This window comes from Physcomitrium patens, chromosome 14 (genome assembly GCF_059467195.1).
Source record: "Physcomitrium patens ecotype Gransden chromosome 14, ASM5946719v1, whole genome shotgun sequence".
Lineage (NCBI taxonomy): Eukaryota > Viridiplantae > Streptophyta > Bryopsida > Funariales > Funariaceae > Physcomitrium > Physcomitrium patens.
In genome coordinates this window covers 15,153,717-15,172,202 of record NC_143423.1, presented here as the reverse complement: position 1 = coordinate 15,172,202, position 18,486 = coordinate 15,153,717, and the positions used below count along the sequence as shown (strand labels likewise).

The window sequence follows — 18,486 nt, the reverse complement described above, 5'->3', positions numbered from 1 at the left end:
CTTTCCATATGGGTAGAAATGGTCTTGATTATGACTACCCTGATACTTATGAGCACGTTTTCCATGTTTATATAATTTCTTCTTAGATTTTGAAATATTAAGTATATGAGATTCTGGAACTGTAGTTCCAATAGGACGAGCTTTTGCATTGCGCAAGAGTAGCTCATTTTGCTTCTCCGCAAGAAGTAGATAGGACATGAGATCAGAATGGCTCTAAAATTTCATGTTCTTATATTGTTGTGCAAGCACAACAAATACAGGAGGAAATATAGAGAGAGTTTTTTCAATCATTTTTCTTTAGAAATGCTTTGTCCACATAATCATAGTTGTGAGATAATACTACACATTTCACTATTGAAAGCATTTAAATTTGGAAAATCCAAGACACGTAAATGTGTCCAATTATGACGTGCACCTGGAAGAAAAATGGTCTTTTGATGATCAAACTTAGATTTAAGATTCTTCCAAAGTTCTACAGGATCTTCCATTTCTAAATATTGATGTTGTAATGCAGATACAAGTTGACGATGAAGGAGAAGAAGTGCTTTCCAATGAATAGTAGGAGGTATAGAAATACTTATTATAGGAGATTCTTCAAACATAATGGCATTCAAGAGTTGTTCTGTAAATAAATTTGCTTTTGCCATTATTGCCCATAATAGATAATTATTTCCATTCATAGTCAATAGTGGAAATAAAAGAGCTTGAAAATGTTGGGATGCAATGGTAATAGTTGGAACCATAGTAGAAGTAGTTGAAGATGTTGAAGCACTCATTATAAATAAATCTGTAAAGAAAATACAAGATCAAGTAGAAAAATAAAACGTACCTTAAAATATAAATTCAAATAAAATGATAAACTTGAACTTCAATATATATCTATATATCTATCTATCTATCTATATATATATAAAGGAGGTTGTAGATTAAGGCAACAGAACAACAATAAGATGGCGGCAGCGGATAGTGGTAAGGCGGCAAGGTGGTAGCAGTGGGCAATGGTGGGCGGCAACAACGGAGAGCAGTGGCGGGCGGCAACGTTAAGGTGGCAACTACGACGGGCGGTAGCATCAGTGGCGACAAGGTGGCAGTGGCGATAATGGCGGGTTTGGAGGCTGCTCAGCGGCAGGCGCGAGACGCAACAGGGAGTAGAGAGTAAGTTGGGGTAGAGTTGGGCTGGATCAAGTATTCTAAGCAAGTAGAGTAGAAAGTGGAACAAGTATTCTAAGCAAGTAGCTAATAAGTGAGGGGCCAACAAGAAGAACAAGATCATGAGGCAGACATTGAGCAAAGGTAGCAACAAGTTTGAAGAGTCAAAGACTAGAGCAAAAAAAATTGTGATAGTGTGTAAAAGAGAGTCATGCTGATAACGTATTGAGAATGTTTAGAAAGACACAAGAGTAATAATAAGTCATACATACACACAAGAGTAGTAATAAGTCATACACACACACAAGAGTAGTAGTAAGTCATACACACAAGAGGGTTTCTAAGGAGAAAGAGCTTCACACATAAAAATCTGTTGATTTGGTTGTGACTTGTATACAAGAAGAGAAAAAGGGGAGAGGATAAACAATACTTCTCCACTAGACTCTAAATATTATAGCTATGGTATTTACTGTATTCTACAATAAATATTATGGAGAGCACCGGCTATATTTCATGATCTCAACAAAGAGAATACCAATGTGCCAATTGAAACCATGGGAACGAAAGACCTCATTGGACGTTCCCATGATGATCCCAAGTTCCACGTGATTCCAATACAGTCAAGGGTTACCAGCACGTCAGAGATTCCACACAATCTATCCATCCATTCAAACAGAATACATCCATCTAGGTGGTCTATATTCGGCTAGCTCAGTGCTCAGCATTATTCTCATTCGCCGGGGGAACCAACTGCAAAACCTGTCGTGGGAACTATTCCAGGCAAGCTTCGCGGCAATCCCAACATCGGGAACGCAGCCCGATGCTCTGGCATGAGAGACAGCGGTTGGATGCGTGCCACCTGTTCCATATCGCATCGGAAGTTTTTTCGTGCCATATCGTCCCCTTCTATTCGCGTTCTATTCAAGTTCTCCGGAGAATCGTGGATTTCTTATATATAAATATATAATTTTCTATTGGGGAACTTGTACAAATCTAGAGGAATATATTCCATACGGGTAGGATTGACTATGCTAGGGGTAGTTGGTAGGTTTTGGGTGTTGCTTACTTGGCACAGATGGACTCAGATAGATTGCCCGCTATATTCGCCGCTATTTATCCCCCCTTATGATTAGCACTGTCCATTGAGGATGTTTGTGAGACGCTTGCCATTCACGATTTGAGCACTGAGAAGGCTTTGAGTTTAGTCGCAATTTTATCTGGTTTGTGTTTCGCACCTTCTTTGGAGAACTAACGCGCAGGTCTTCAAGACAAATAACAGTCTGAAGAATAGAGCCGACAGTTGGAGATTGTCTTGACTTTGTTCAATTGCTGTGATTGATACTGAAACTGAGAGTTGGTGTGTATCGATTAATGTAACTATCGTTTTTTTATTTATTTATTTTTATAATATACTGCTTACCAGTAATACTGAATAATGAACTGGAAATAAGTGCGGGTTCGAAGCCGCACTTACCCTAAAGCAGATCATGATGGAACCGGTACAGCAATGTTCCGAGCGACACTGGAGCGACACTGTAACTGGCACCTACACTGAAAGCATTTGCATCTCGAGGCAGTGCTCAAAGGCATGGGACAAATTTGAGATGAACCTGCTTTTGGAGCCCCGCTCCCTCGAACTCTGCCGCACGGTCCAATAAAATGCGACTTGTTCCCTTTTCCCATTTTTGGCCTGGATGGCTCTTGCCCTCTGGCTGCCAAGCCCCACCTCAAGGCACTCCCGTGTCGCAGCCTCTCACACCACTATTTACCGTCGTGGACTTTCACTTGATCAAATTCCCACACAACGCCTGCCACGCATAAGAGGTAAATCCGAGTTGGATTCTATCCAACTTGCAAGAAAATAGGTAATGAAATCGAAGCGCACCCACAGGCTCGAGGACAAAGCTCATCGCAGTGCGAATTGTGAGTCCTATTTTTCGCAATTGAAGTAGGTGCCTCTGACGCTCCCGTACGGGCGTTTATAAAAGCCCAAAACCAAAAGGACAAGCGATTCCATTGACTTGAAAGATTGCTCCCACGATTGAGGTGGGTTGAGCGAGTGAACCTGAAGGAACGACAGAATGAATGGCTAAACAAAATAACACCCGAAAGTTTGTGTAGAATCGCGGGCGAGGGCTCTAAACCTGGAACTGAGGTGGAGTGCTGGGGGCCGATTTCGTGCCAGCGTGACGGGAGTGGGGGACTCTCGCGCCGCGAGACAGTTGGTGACCAGCACAGGGACGTGGTTTCATGCGCTGAACGCGGGAACAGTGGTGGGCAACGATTCCTGGGACATGAGCCATGAGCAACTGTCAACAGTGTAAGAGGACGTCGTCGGACGGCCATGCGTTGTCTGTCTGTGCGCCAGTGTCTGTGGTTAAGTTTTGGAGCTAGCAGAAGAGACTGAGCAGGGACTTAACTGAGAAATCGTCTCATGAGCGTAGGCGATGAGGGTTGGACGATCAATTGTAGTGGATTTTCATTTTGAGGTTGGCGGGGGGATATGTGTTGAATTGGGGCCAAGGGGAGATTCTGATCGCCGAGGAAGGTGGATCGACTGAACTCGGGATGTGGAACCGGCGATCTCTGAAGGAGGAAGTGGTGGTCATATAGACGGTGTGGCGTGGTAAAGATGTGGGTGCCAAGCGCTCCGAAGAACGCGGACCGCTTTGCATAGTGAGCTGCAACAGTCTGTGGAAGGGCAGGAGTTCGACACAGTTGTCGATCGCAGGTATGTACTGCCCGCCGTATGAATTGTCGTGAAATCGGAGAATGGTCTTTAGGGGCGCGCATGAAGAGAGTGAATGCAAGCCCAACTAGCGTCGATTTTTAAATCATCAGGGTACAAGCACCCTGACTTCGTCTTTACATAGACCACTAAATTGGTCAGTGAGCCATGACTGACGGCCAGCGGGGCCTCACTTGCAAATTTCTCTTCCGCTGTTGAGTTCAGAGGGGGCGGTTTCTGAATGAGCATGGTTTGCTGAAGTAGATTAGGTGATCGTTATTTACGCTCGTAATGGCGAAGCAGAGGCGGTGCAATACTCGTACCAGTTGGAGGATACTCAGCAGTCATGTGTAACCATGGCCTCTGTAAAAGGTGTGATGAAGGGAGCTCTCGGTGTAGCCGTGACTCTGTTGTGATGTTTGTCTTCATATGTGTGCACATTTCTTCTTCACGACAGAAAAAAGGTTAGCAGCTCAGGTTGTTGTGCTGGCTTGTGGACTCTAAAGGTGCCAAGCTACAGCATTAGAATTTTGATCTCGTTGCTGCTCTCGAACTGTTCGTGTGGTTTTATGCTTTGCAGCTGCAGAAGCTTGTCCAATTGTGGAGGAAGAGAAGCCTGTCTACTTCACCGCAGGAATGTTGATCGAGGCCAGGGACTGGCAAAGTGACGCGGTGCGATCCATTCAGATCGACGCCAGCCCTAAGAACACCGTTGCTGCTGTCAAGAAAGCCATCGAGGGTAGCGAAATTATCGCATCCAACTTGCAACGCCTGTCCTACGGGGATCGTCTGCTCAAGGATGACAGAGCGTTGGAGGATTATCAAATTGACAACACCTCCACATTGCAAATGTGGTGGTGCAAGTGCATGGCCTGTCGGGCATTGTCTGCTGACCAGACGTTCCACACCATGCGCATTTACGTGACCACACCCAGGGATGAGACAATTCCTGTCTTAGTGAGCCGGAATGGATCGGTCTTCAGCGTCAAGTCTTCGATGCAAGAAGAAGAAGGGACCCCTGCTGTAAGACAGCGTTTAATTTACAACGACGAGGAGCTTCTCAATGGCAAAAGCTTGACTGAGTACAACATTGCCAAGGACAGCGTCTTGCGGATGGTACCTATGGAGCCCGTTGGACTCATGCCAGTGATGGTCTGCATCGTCATTCTCGACAGGACTGTCACCCTGGAGGTTCGCAAGCAAGACACAATTCGCGACGTGAAGGCGATGCTGCACCAGGTGGAGGGAATTCCACCATACCATCAGCGGCTAAAGTTGCGATACGGATACGGGTTCTTCAATAGAGACATGAACAATGCAGATTTGCCGGACGATTCAACTCTAGGCGAACTCAATGTCAATCGGGGCGACTCTTTCTTCCTCCTGCGTCGGCAGAAACACCTTCATGACTGCCCTTGTTTCGAATGCTGTGGAAGCTCTTTCCATTTCTTTGTCAAGACTGTGGCCGGAAAGTCTCTTGTGATTGATTTGAAGAGCTTTCATACAGTGGAGGATGTCAAGAAGAAGGTGCACATCAAGGAAGGGATTGCAATTCACAAGCAGAAATTGCTCTTCGGTGACGTTGAGCTCGAGGACAACAAGACGCTCTTTGAGTACGGCATCGAGGTAGACTCTATTTTGAGATTGATGGTTATTAGAGGCGGAAAATCGAGCATCGGTAGTTTCTTCTCCAAAGTCACTGGCTCAGGTTTGCACAGTTGAAAACGTTTTTATCAAGTTCTGGTGAAGCGTCAGGCGTTACAGGGTTTAGAGTTAGGTGTAAGATCTCTTTTAATGCAGATGCAGCTCAATCAAAGTCCCAGCGAGCTTGTATTGTGGATAGTTTTCAGATAGTTTGCTAAAATTTTAGTCTGCTTATAGATCTCCAAATCAGAGAATTACATCAAAAGATTTATTTTTCTGGAATAAATTGGTTGCATGCGATTATCAACGGGTGCTACATCTGTCTCATTCTCCCTACGGATCGTTACTTGTCCACTGCCATCGTCTACAAGTTGTGGTCTACGCCGTTATCTGAGCTTGGTTACTGAATCTATTTTTTTATTTCTTGCGAAGAGCAATTGGCTGTCCTGCGAAATCCGAGGAGTACCCACCCCAACCATTATTCCTCCCAATAGATCTTGGTCGCAGGAAACCTGCGATTGCTGGCCTGTGAATCCCTGGTACTCGGGATTTCATCATTGCAGTGAAGAAACATAATGTCGACCTACTAGAGCCCTGCGTCGACGACGGCATGGCGCCTGGCGCCATATCATGCCTATTAAGCGTCACGAATTGCATGTGCCTTTTTACGCACACCTGCATTACATTCTCAGGGATCATCTCTGAATGTAATCGGAGGGGATTAGCAACTCTAGGTCTTGACATTCAGGCAAGAACTAAAGTAGAAGAGCTTGCAGCGCGAATCTTCACCTTTCTTTGGGTTGTATATATATATATACACACACCAAAACACACACACACACACACATATATATATATATATATATAAAAGTTCATCTCAATTTTCTAGCAAGAGCTCTTAACCGAGACAACCTCAAGGTAAAGATGCGAAGTGAGCACCTTGAAACCTTTTCAGGTTATTTCGTCTCATACATGGACTGGGCTTGTGAGAGCCGCCAGGACCGAAGTTGTCGGGTTTAACCTGCACAATGCTCTACAAATGTGATATAATCAGAGGCTATCATGAAAAACCCGCTTAAGAACGAAACCCAGTCAGTGGAATGTCCCGACTACTATTTACGTTCTAATTTGTTCCATACGTTGGCTGCGTTTCCAACAAACTATAAATGACAGCTTGCTGGATATGGCCGCCGAGCACAGACGTGCAGCTGCAAAACGGTGTCAAGACTGAAAAAGGAAGACAACTGGCTCCCGGATTCAGTATCACCTCCCTGCAGGAATCCCCAGAATTGAAAGTTTGGAATGTTCCATGACAGAATCTATCGTGACATTGCTGATTGGGTACAGTGCCGGTGAATCCCAAAGCTTGCATAAAAGATATTTTACTTCTCTTTAATATTTATTAAGATTAAAAATTAAAACATAACATAATATATATATATATATATATATGGAGAAACATGTGCAATTGGGCAATGTATTAGCACATTCATCCATGCTCTCTCAGTTCCTTGGTTTCCTTGTTTCCATGTTCCTTCCATCCTCTTCTTCAAAGCCAATTAAAAGACTTTTTGTCTCTTTGTGTTATGTCTTAGCTGCCTTATACAATAGATATATACATTCATTTTCAAATTAATCATTTTTTAGATAAATTATTTGTTCATATTTTAATTAATTTTTAAAATTAAAATAGTAATAATACATAAATATTAAATTTGATAAAATTTTATAAATATTAAAAAGGTAAAATTTATAACCTTAAAAAGATTTATATGTAATAAAATATTGCTTAATTAATTATAATATAATTAATTTATGGTAACTTTTGATATTACAATATTTTTGAAATGAGATTAAACTCTATCTAAGATCTAAAATCCTTCCAATCTATAGCAACATAAATTCCATCTCAACATATGGTGGAATAGACCAAAACAAAACAAAACGGAACAATAAAAGACAGAACAAAGTAAAAGAGAATAGAATAGAACAAAACAAAAAAATACAAACCAAACTTTATTGAGAGAAAGAAACCAAAGCCATACTTCATTGAATGCCTGAATAGCCTTTGCTAGTCCTATTTATATTTTGTCCAACTATCTTGGAACTTTCTAGAATATACCTAATGATGGATCCTACCATAATAACCATCTCTTGTAGAAGGTTTTAGAGGTGGATTCTACCTAGATAATTACTCCAAGTCTTTCTGAATGTTTTATGGTGGATTCCATATAAACCACCAATCTAGCCTCAATTCTAAAAACTTCAAAAAACTTCTAACAAATGATTCTAACTACCTATTTCTATGCATCAACAATATGAATGCTCCATTACAATTAATCCTTCTTTGCTAATGTACAACATCTTTGTTTTATTCCCATTGGATGTCCAAATTATCTTTTAAAAATAGTAGAGGTTTTATATAAGTTCCTACATTGCATCATGGATGGAATAACCTTTCTAGAAGACTTCATAATGAAATTGGAGACATCCATTTCCACGACAAAGGTAGCGGTGCTCCAAAATGCTACCCATTTCATATTCCTATTGATCATCAATCACAACCAATGGTGGTAGTTAGTGTTGATCCAAGAAGCGCCTAGGTTCAATATTAAATTATTTGCATACAAATGCTACTATAAGTCTCCTATGTGCTAAAAAAGAATTTAATTCAATTTAACTTACAAATCATGAAAAAACATCTAAAAACCACATTGATATTACTTGGTCTCCAACTTGAAAGTTGATGCAAATGTTCTAGTGGTGATTTCTCTTTTTCCAACAATTAACTTCAATTCAAAATTGGTATGTAGCTTGATCTTTAAGTCTTCTAATACCATGCCAAATTTCATCCTTATATGACTAGTAGATCTTTAGATATCATAGAAACCCTATCCAACCTCAAACTACCAACTTCTGATATCTTCTTGTACCAAAACCTAGATATCTCTCAACCACATCGTTAGATTTTCACAAATTTTCACATACACTTAATACACCCAATAAACCAAGTACTAACAAATTTTGAACTATAGATGTGATACTAATTTCAAAAACTAGTTAAGAGTGCTAGCCCTAATTGTACTGCATAAAGCTTGAGTTGTCAATACAATCTTTGACTTTGAACATTAATTACTAAGTCTCAAAAAATCCTAAAAAAATAAGCCTTATATCTTTGGAATAAGCTTTAAGGTAGCTCTCAAATTTTAATTGCCAATTTTTGAATGCCTCTTTATTTTGTCTTAGGTTGTCATTTTACTGGCTAGAGGTTTGATTTCAATCCTATTTCACAAACGATCAACCCCTAATTATCAATTTAGCCTATTCTAAGGATTTTTTATTCCAATATTACCTTCAATTTAATCTTAGTAACACCTATGCTAATTATTTATTTATTTTAATATAATTTTATCCATTTATGGTCTTTTTAAGGCAATAAAAGTGAAATAGGACTAGATTATTTCAAAAATCTGAGATTCTTCTAATCTACAGTAACATAAAGCTTCATCACAAAATAAGGCAAAATAAAATAGAACAAAATTGAATGGAATTGAATAAAATAGGACATCAAAGAAAAAATTGAGTAAATTAAAATAAAATAGAATAGAACATATCTAAACAAAAAGATGCAGAACCAAACTTTACTAAGAGAAAGGTCCGAAGCCATACTTGACTAGATGCCTCAAAAGATCGTGGCTAGTCCTAATTATGTCTTGTCCTACCACCCTAGACTTTCTAGAATGTTCATAGGTGGTGGATTCTATCTAAATAATTACATTAAATTCTTTTTTTAGAATGTTCTTAGATAGTGGGTCTTACCTAAATAACCACCTTAAGCCTTTTCTAGAAGTTTACAGGGTAAGCCGCATCTAAATAATTGTCCTAAACTCTTTTTAGAATGTTCCACGATCAATCCTATCTGGTCCACTAATCTAACTCCAATTCTAAAAACTTCTATGGTTCTAACTATCTATAAAATTATCTTATCTATACCTTATTACAAAAAAAGTCTTTATAGCCTAAAAGGTAAAATTACTACACAACCTTTAATCTATTAACTATTAAGACAAGAAAATAAAGTAAGAGGCTTTTATAGAAGCCATGTTTAAATATCTTGAATTATTATTAAATCAAGATAATTAGATATTAATTAAAATTTTATTTTTGATCATATTTTCACCATATAATTGTATTACATCACGACAACAATAGTTACCCACATATTAATTTTGTCAATTTTATATAATAAAAAAGTAATGATGTATCTCCTATAAAGCTATTATAAGCTATTATATAAATTCCTTTGTTGTTGAAATGTTGGTATTAATGAGACAATAGAGAGTTATTAGCATAATCAAATGCTGATTGGAATTAAAGAAGAATGATGAATGACTGGTATTTGCTTGAATACTATCATTATAAGCAAACTCTAAGGGTATTAAATATTCATTTCAAGCATTATGGTGAACGGCCATAAATATTTGGAACATATTCTCTAAGATTTGATTTATATACTTTATTTGTCTATTTATTTGAAGATGGAAGGTTGTGGATATAATAAGTTGTATATCTAATAGCTTGAATAAAGTTTGCTAGAAACTCCTTATGAAGGACTGATCCTCATTTGAAATGATGACATGGCATAATCCATCGTAACAAAAGGCCATGTCGAAGAAAATCCATACAAATACTAAAGTATTAATATCAAAGGGCATTACATCTAAGTGAAGTTGCTTTGACAGTTGGTCTACAAAGACAACAACTATGGTGTAATTGGGAAGCATTTGCAGCAAACATGAGATCCATGGTATAATTAAAATGATTCTTGAAATATACGAAGCTATCATTAAGATAATAATTTTGATATTGTATATTGCATACCTTCAACTAATCAATAACCATCTTAAAATAAGCATGCCAATGTATAGCTTCTTTCTATTTCATTCCTCTAATCAAGTTTGAAATGATACTAATAATGGTAGCAACTTTTGCATTGTCTTCCAATTTGGACTTCAATTTTGGTCTCTGCGATAAGATGTCCGATATAGTGTGTTATTGTCTTTGCTTGTATTCAAGCTAAATATCAAAGAATTGCAATTGTTCTTCTCAATGATGATGTTGTAATTTCATATTTTCAAGATGGAAATTATGTAATAAGGGCCAATGGTTAGTCCGAACAATTACTAACTTTTCCAACAAATAGTGTTGCTACATCTTTGTGGCATATATAATTGCTAGTTACTCTTCATCACCTACAAAGTAATTGCACTTTGTCCTTCTGAGCTTATGTAATTCATATGCCATATATTAAATGCTTCTACTAAAGTCTTATTAAAGGACCGTGCTAGTAGCAAAGTCAAAAGTATCAATGTCAAGCATACAAGGAAGCTTGGGTTTATATGATTGCAGTATTGGAATAATAATGATTGCCTCTTTTAATTTATTAAAAACACTCTGCTATTCTAGTTTCTATTCAAATGAGGCATGTTTTTTCCAATAAGCTTGTCAATGAGGTAGCAATGTATACAAATCGCCAAAAAAAATGGTGATAATATCCAATAAGGCCTAAGAATGAATAGACTTTTGAATCATCTTTGGCAGTTGATTAATCTTCTATTGCTTTTATCTTATCTTGTTTTATGTGCATGCCTTCAAAAGAAAGTACATGCCTCAAAAGTATGATCTCTAACTTCTAAAGTTCACACTTGGATTATTTATAATAAAAGCAACTATCTCATAATTGACATCGCATTTTCCATAGATGTTGCTCATATTCTGCAAAGGTTTTACTATAAACTAGGATATCATCAATGAAGACAACTACATACTTATCTAAAAGATTCCAAAATAGTATATTTGTGTGATTCATAATAGAGGCTAGAGTATTAGTAATCACATTTTAGACATCCAATGTCTTTTGTAGTTTTTCAAGTTCATTTAGTATTAGACAATAAATTTGAGAGCTTACTAGTTTGGTTCTAAGTAATAGTTCTATTTAAAAGGAGGCACCTCAATTAGGTGACATACTACTAAGTAAGTCGATTGGAAAGACATCCTGATATTCACGTATAAATTACTCTGCCTATTTTTCTTTTTTGACTCTCTTTCTTACCACTAAGTTAAGATTTGGAACCACCACATATATTACTTGCTTATATTGTATTTTTTTTCTTCATAAAGGTTGTCTCTACAAATAAGTCTTTAGTTGTAAATCATTTTGCTACTTCACTCAATATAAAGGTACAAAGAGTCATCTTGTGTCTACCATCTTTGAAAAAAATTGTCTTTATAAGGCAATCAACATTCTTATTTTCTATCTCTAGCCATCGCATACTAAGAATAATAATATATTTGAGCTTTATTATCTTATACTTCTTCTTTAAGGTATAAGTGCTATTCAGTCTCACAATTTCTTCTTTACATATCTCACTCAATATATTTTCTTGGTCATCTACAAGGTATATTCTTCTTCTTTTGATTACCTTATTTTTAATTCTTAGTCGGTCAATAATTCCAATCATGATGCAATTTTTTGTAGAGTCACAATCTATAAGTACTTGATATGGCTGTTCTCTTAGTCAATCTGTTAGACACACCAATTCATCCTTTTGATAGTTGTTTAACACCATATAGTTTATTTCTAAGAAACAATAGCTATTTTCAATACTATCCCTTGATATATTTATTAAGATGCTTCATTTTTCTACTCTACTTCTTTATCAACTTGGTTAGCCTCAAGATTGTAAATCTACCTCAATTTGTTGCTGCTTGAATTTTGATATTTTAGACAATCTTTGATTTATTGGCTTGACTCATGATAGTAGAAACACAATTTCTTTTGCACCAATATTTGTCATCTCTAATGTATTACTTGTCTTTGTAAGGCATTAATCTCTATTCGCGTTAATTGTTGTGCCATAATATTAGATAGCGATACAAGACTCCGCTTTATAAGTTGTGCTCTTTAATTTTTAAAATCTATAATATCAACCTTCTTTACAATACTAATTACTTCTTCAAATATTTGTAGATTTTTTAATTCCACCTATGATTAAATTACAAGTTTCAACCCTTGTTGAAACCAATCTATTATCACTGCCATTGAATCATTGCCAATTTGGAGATATATGAACTTGAATCAAGATATATAAACTTGCATAGACTTAAATTATATAAGATTAGCCAATTAATTGCATTATTGTGTTACACTTAATTTAAATGCATCAAATTTATTTGGATGGTAATTAATTTCACTGGTAGGAAAAGATGAGTATAATGCTAATATATTTATAAATTTGAATGGAATTTAGAATAAGATGTTATTTGCTTGAATAGATTATTCAAGCTTGAAGGTATTTTCTTTTAGGATAGATATCTAAATATATAGTGGTTCAAAGCAAGTATTGAGAAAAGATTAGAATATAGATTTTGAAATCAAGTAAGATTTATTTTTTGTTTATTTTTTGTTTTTGTTTTTGTTTTTTTTTTTTTCTTTTGCTAGAAATTTTTAAAGAAGAGATTCAACATTAGTTTAGATTTTTCTATGCCACTTCTTGCATTTTTATCTTTTTGTGTTGATATTTGGATGGAAGCTAGATTTAATTGTGAACTTTCCAATAAATCTTAGCATATAAAAAATAGAGATTTGTTGAGGAAAATCCAAGCAAATTTGTAGGAGAGAATTATTAGAGTTTTTAGATAGTAAATTTCAAGATTGATTAGAGATTTTTTATACCATTTATTGGATTTATTTTATTTTATTTTATTTTTTAATTTTTATTCTAAATGAGCTAAATTTTGTTTAAATTGAGTTAATAATAAATAAATTATAGATATTTTAGTAAAAAGAGGTTTAGATTTGAGATTAGAGTTAGAAATTGGTACATCCTAGTATAAAAAAGAAATTAATCTATAAATTATATCTAATCTTTGAGCTGCCCTTTATATTTGATTTCATTTGGGACAACATTATGCCTTCTTATAAACTATTTGTGGTCAAGAATCCCGTGTTTTCATAAAGAAGCTTTTCTTCTTGATGAAAAATTTGGTGTTTCCTTTGAAAACATTCTTAGGACAATTGGAGGTACAAGTAGAACATAATAGAGTTTTGGAGCTAAAGTACAAGCTTCGAGCATAAAGAGGAGTTCAAGAATTAAAAACAAAGAAGTAAAAGATTTTTGATATTTGATGATGATAGATGATTTTCGGGAAGTTGGTGCAAGTCGCACTAAAGGAAAAATTGTCAATGATTTGCTCTTGACTTTGGATAGGTTCATGGAAAGATAGCAAAAAGTACAATGAAGTAAAAAGAGGGTAATTATGGCATTACAAGGTGTAGTCAAAAAACATGAGAGGTTTGATGGGAAGAATATCATTGTATTTTTTTAAGTACATTAAGTTTCAAAGTCTTGCTATATTCTTAATTTTAAATTGGTATGCATTCTTAAAATTAAAAAGAAGGTGAAAGATTTGTACAGAGATAATTTAGAGGCTTGGAGTGACTTTGAAGGGAAGTTAAGAGATGAATTTTTCGATGAAGATTTGGATAGAGTCATGAAATGGTTCTTTTTGGAGTGAGTTGAGCAACAATCAAGGAGGTCTATAGCTCTCAACAAGTTGTTTAGGAAATTTGAGAGAAAATTCTCTCAACTGACATTCTCAGAGAGAGTTTTTTTAGGTGCAAGGAAGACCAAGCTCTTCTTGCAAGTAGTTGATGAAGCACTAGGAGATATGTAATTTTTCCTCTTCACTAATAAGTCTATTAAAGGAGGTTTAACTAATGATTGGAGGAGAGTAGAAGATGCAATGCTATTGGTAACCAAATAACAATGGATGAAGGTAAGAAGAAAAACTTTTAGGCATGAAGTTCTATTACATATAATACCAATTATTCCATTAAGTTTAATAACATCTATTCGAATGCAAGAGACATGTAAGTTTTTTTTTCAAAGACAGCTTTAAGAAGGTGAAAAAGAGCAAAATGGCTACTTCTTTGTATGCATTGGAAGAATCAAAAGAATTTGTTAAGAGATGCATGCATTGTGATAGTCCTAATCATAAAAAAAATTTAATTTAATTATGATAAAGATTTGAAAAAAGAAGTTATCTTTTTCAAAGAAGATAGAGTTAGGCTCATTATTACACAGTAACCTTTGGAGCTCAATTTTGAATGAAAAAATATGAAAAGCTTATAGAAGACCTTGTTGAGAGAGTAAGTGGATTGCATGTGAGAGAGGCCGAATCTTATCTCATTGAGATATAAATCGAAGGTACAATGGCTACTTCAAGGCTACCAAGAAAGGATTTGATTAGAAGTGTAGAAGCTATTAGAAAGGTAATATGTTGAGATGATCCAATTGATGCTATTAACATCAAAGTCTTTTGAAGTGGTAATAAATATTTAGAAGATTGAGATGCTATTGTAAAAAAAAAGAAAACTAGATCCTCTCAAAAAGATGTGAAAAAATTCTTTAATAAGATGAGGCCACCAAGAATTAAAGAGTTTATTCAAGGAAGAGAAGGGCCTTCTTATCCAAAAATTCAAGTAGTGCCTTCATTTCAACTAAAGAACAGAGTTAGAGCTTAAGAGAATAGAGCAAAAGACAAGGCAAAAGAAGACTTAGATAAGCCTAAATGTAAAGGTCTTCTAAAGAGGAGAGTTTTTGGATTTCTAAAGAACATCCTTGTAGCACGAGGGTATAAAGATGAAAATAAGTCTTTTATCTATATATTCTTCAATGTAGATAGCGTTGAGTGTGAATTTTTGAATTTAAAAACTTTTTGGATTTTGAGATTTCAAAATATTAGAGATTTAGGTCATATGTATAAGGGTTGAATGAAGAAATATTAAAAAAATTTAAAAGAATTGGATGTGATTTCAAGTGGTAAGTACATTTGAAGTATTATTAAAAAAAAAGATTTGAAGATAATTATATAAAGATTTTAGAGGAATTGGCTTTGCATATGGATAGAATTAGAGCTAATATTGTTGTGGAGCTTCATTCAAGGCAAATATATGAGGAGATTTTAGAATTTTCTAGGAGTCTTGAGATAGTTGATAGTCATGTGATATTACAGGAGACTATGATGCAGATTAAGTATAAAACCATGGCTAAGAAGGTGAAGCCCATAGCAATTCAATTGCCTTAAGACACCAAAGAGTACATCAAGCAAGCCACTATGTAGCCGGAATTGAGAGAGTCAAGAAAAATTGATTACAAGTTTATTAAGGAGTCTTTGAGTAAGTTGAAGATTGGAAGGAGTGATTTTTAGACCAAGGTGGAAATGAAGAAGTTTCTAGAGATGCTTTCCAAATTTGATAAGGCTTTTATTTTTACATCTGAAGAAATTGTTTATGTGGATCCTGGCATAGTAGCACCTATAGTTATTTTTACCATTCTATATATACCTTGGAACTTGAAGCCTATTCTAGTGCTGAAGGCTTTGCTTTCCAAATTGGTAGATTTATTAAAGAAAAAGGTCAAGATAGACATCTTTGAATCATCTATTGCATCCTATTCCAATCAATGGTTCATTATGCTAAAGAAGTTTGAGGCACTTAGGTTCATTCAAGACATGCAACTGACCAATAATGTGACTATTAAGAATATGGAGTTTGAACCAATGATAGATGAAGTAGTAGAAGCTTTTGTAGGGCATGTCACTTATTCTATTGGAAATTTATACTCAAGTTATGATCAATTTCAATTAGTAGAGTAAAGTGCCCATCAATTGCAAAATATAATAAATCAAATTTTAAGAGAGTTTGTACCAAAAAAACCCATATCTTTTTTGAATGATGTCTTAATAAAAAGTTGTAAGGATGAGGCTTAGGATTTGACTTTGAGAGAAGATGGATGTCGTATATTTATAAAAGAACATATTCAAGATGGAAAGTATATTTTGAAAAGACTTGAAGAAGTAAATCTCAAATTATTCCTTAAAAAATCCACATTTGGATTTAAAGAGATTATAATTATTGGACATTTATATGGAAGCTATGGAAAAAAATCAAACTTGGATAAGTTAGATGTCATAGGAAAGATGAAAGCATATAAGAGTGCCACCAAGATAAGAAGAAGTTTGAATGCTTGTATATTTTATCATATATATATTCTTCATTATGCTCATATTATGGGGCTTTTATATGGATTATTGAGAAAAGAAAAGAAGTTTAGATGGAGTGAAGAGCAAGAGTTGGCCATATATGGATTAAAAGTGATTTTGAAATTACTATCAATGTTAAGATAAGTAGACTTTATTGTCAAAGACTGGTGATAGTGATAGTTGATATAAGTCCCATAGCCATTGGATGCACTATTGAACAAGATGATAAAAAAGATAATCAATTTATAATTAGATTTAGAATAAGGATTTTTACTACGAAATAAAGAACTTATCCATAAGTAAAAAAAGAGCTTTAGGATACACTTATTGTATTGAAGGCTAAGAAGAATTATTTAATAGATGCTCATGTGGTGTTAGAGGCCAATTGCTTGCTTTTGCTTGGAATGGTTTTTAATTATACTACATTGAATATTACCATGCTTAAATAGATTACTTTTATTAAGTCTCTAAATTCTATTTTGATATACATGATGGACAAAAAGAATTCAATAGTGGATATGTATCAAGGACAAGAACTTGATGAAAAAACAATTCAGACAAGTAAGCCTTCACTCAAAGAAAGGTAACAAAATATAAATAAACAAATATGTATATTGAAAGAGAAACTGGAATGGATATTGCCAAAAGACAAGAAAACTTGAGACCCTTGAAACTAGATTAGAAGTAAGAAAGGAGTTGACAAGAGTGAAGAAAGCTTCACTCTTGTCTCTATATATACTATCCAACTAGGGACTACATGGCGACGTTCTATAGGACCTCCAATATGTGTTGACTTTGTAGGACACATGCCTTGACTTATAAGGCAAGTTTTTCTACATGTGGGCCACATAGTTAGCTTGGTCTTCAAGCTAACAACATGTGTGGCACATGGCCAACTTATTGACCACGTTTCTAATCCAAAAAGTCAATTAAAGACACCTATGAAGTCAAAGCAGCATCTATTAAGCTTTTAGGAAGCTTCTATATTAAATACTATAGAATTAACTTATTTTTACCTATTTTTACTTACTTCCACTTATTTGTATATGTAAATACTAGCTTATGTAAGTATGTCTGTGACATTACCCCCACTTCTAGGGACAAGTTCCATGAGGAGCGATCATCATATGTTGAAGAAATCTATGATGCGACAAATTGTATTCGCCACATACTCTGATCTATGTTCTCTTCGAAGATGATTCATAGGGCCTCTCAACCATTGGTAGTGTCCCATACTAGGGTGGGAAGACCACCTAATTATTTGATCATTGTTGAGGCCTTCATAACTTCCTTCGAATAGAACATTTGGAACACCATCAGGAGTTGTTCCTACCTCTAGCAAAATCACCAAACATCGGGAGTCCCTTCCCAAATCATGATACCAAACGCATTGTATCTCGCCATCTATTCGAGGAAGAACATGTCGTTCTTGAAGATCTTCATCTTGATTGCATCGTCTTGAAGGTTGTGACAATTATAATATCTTATCCGACAGATCAACAAATGAAGGCTCTTGAGTTGAATCCGCTGGTTGTTGGTTCTCCATCTCTTGAGCGTCACTACTACAAAGAAGCTACGAACAAGGATTGAAAGTAGAATGTTATCTTGCCTAGATATTGTTTCTTTTATAAAGAAGATTTTCATCTTGATTTTGATGGATGTCGTGGATGAAAAGCCTCCACCGCCTTTGTTGCATTTACAAGATTCTTTATTGAATCCCATGTACATTCACTAATATCATATCCGTTCCAATGGACAAGATATTCCAATTTATTTCAGCGTCGCCTTGAATCTAACACTTCTTCTACTTCAAACTCTTCATTATTGTCCACTTCTATAGGAGGAGGTGGAGCTTGTCG

General features: G+C 35.5%; 1 protein-coding gene across 3 annotated transcripts; it reads left to right on the top strand.

Annotated features, from left to right (window-relative positions):
• Nucleotides 1–2,332: 2,332 nt before the first annotated feature.
• On the top strand, nt 2,333–5,837 carry LOC112291166 (uncharacterized). Of its 3 annotated transcripts, XM_024538246.3 has the most exons (3): nt 2,333–3,880; nt 4,142–4,249; nt 4,458–5,837. In XM_024538246.3, exons 2-3 carry the CDS (start codon nt 4,234–4,236, stop codon nt 5,597–5,599), a joined length of 1,158 nt encoding a protein of 385 aa, XP_024394014.1. In that variant the 5' UTR covers nt 2,333–3,880; nt 4,142–4,233; the 3' UTR covers nt 5,600–5,837. The 3 variants fall into 3 exon arrangements, with proteins under 3 accessions (XP_024394014.1, XP_024394015.1, XP_073394654.1); XM_024538247.3 differs by lacking the exon at nt 4,142–4,249 and having other exon boundaries at nt 2,336–3,880; XM_073538553.2 differs by lacking the exon at nt 2,333–3,880 and having other exon boundaries at nt 3,887–4,249.
• Nucleotides 5,838–18,486: the final 12,649 nt, after the last annotated feature.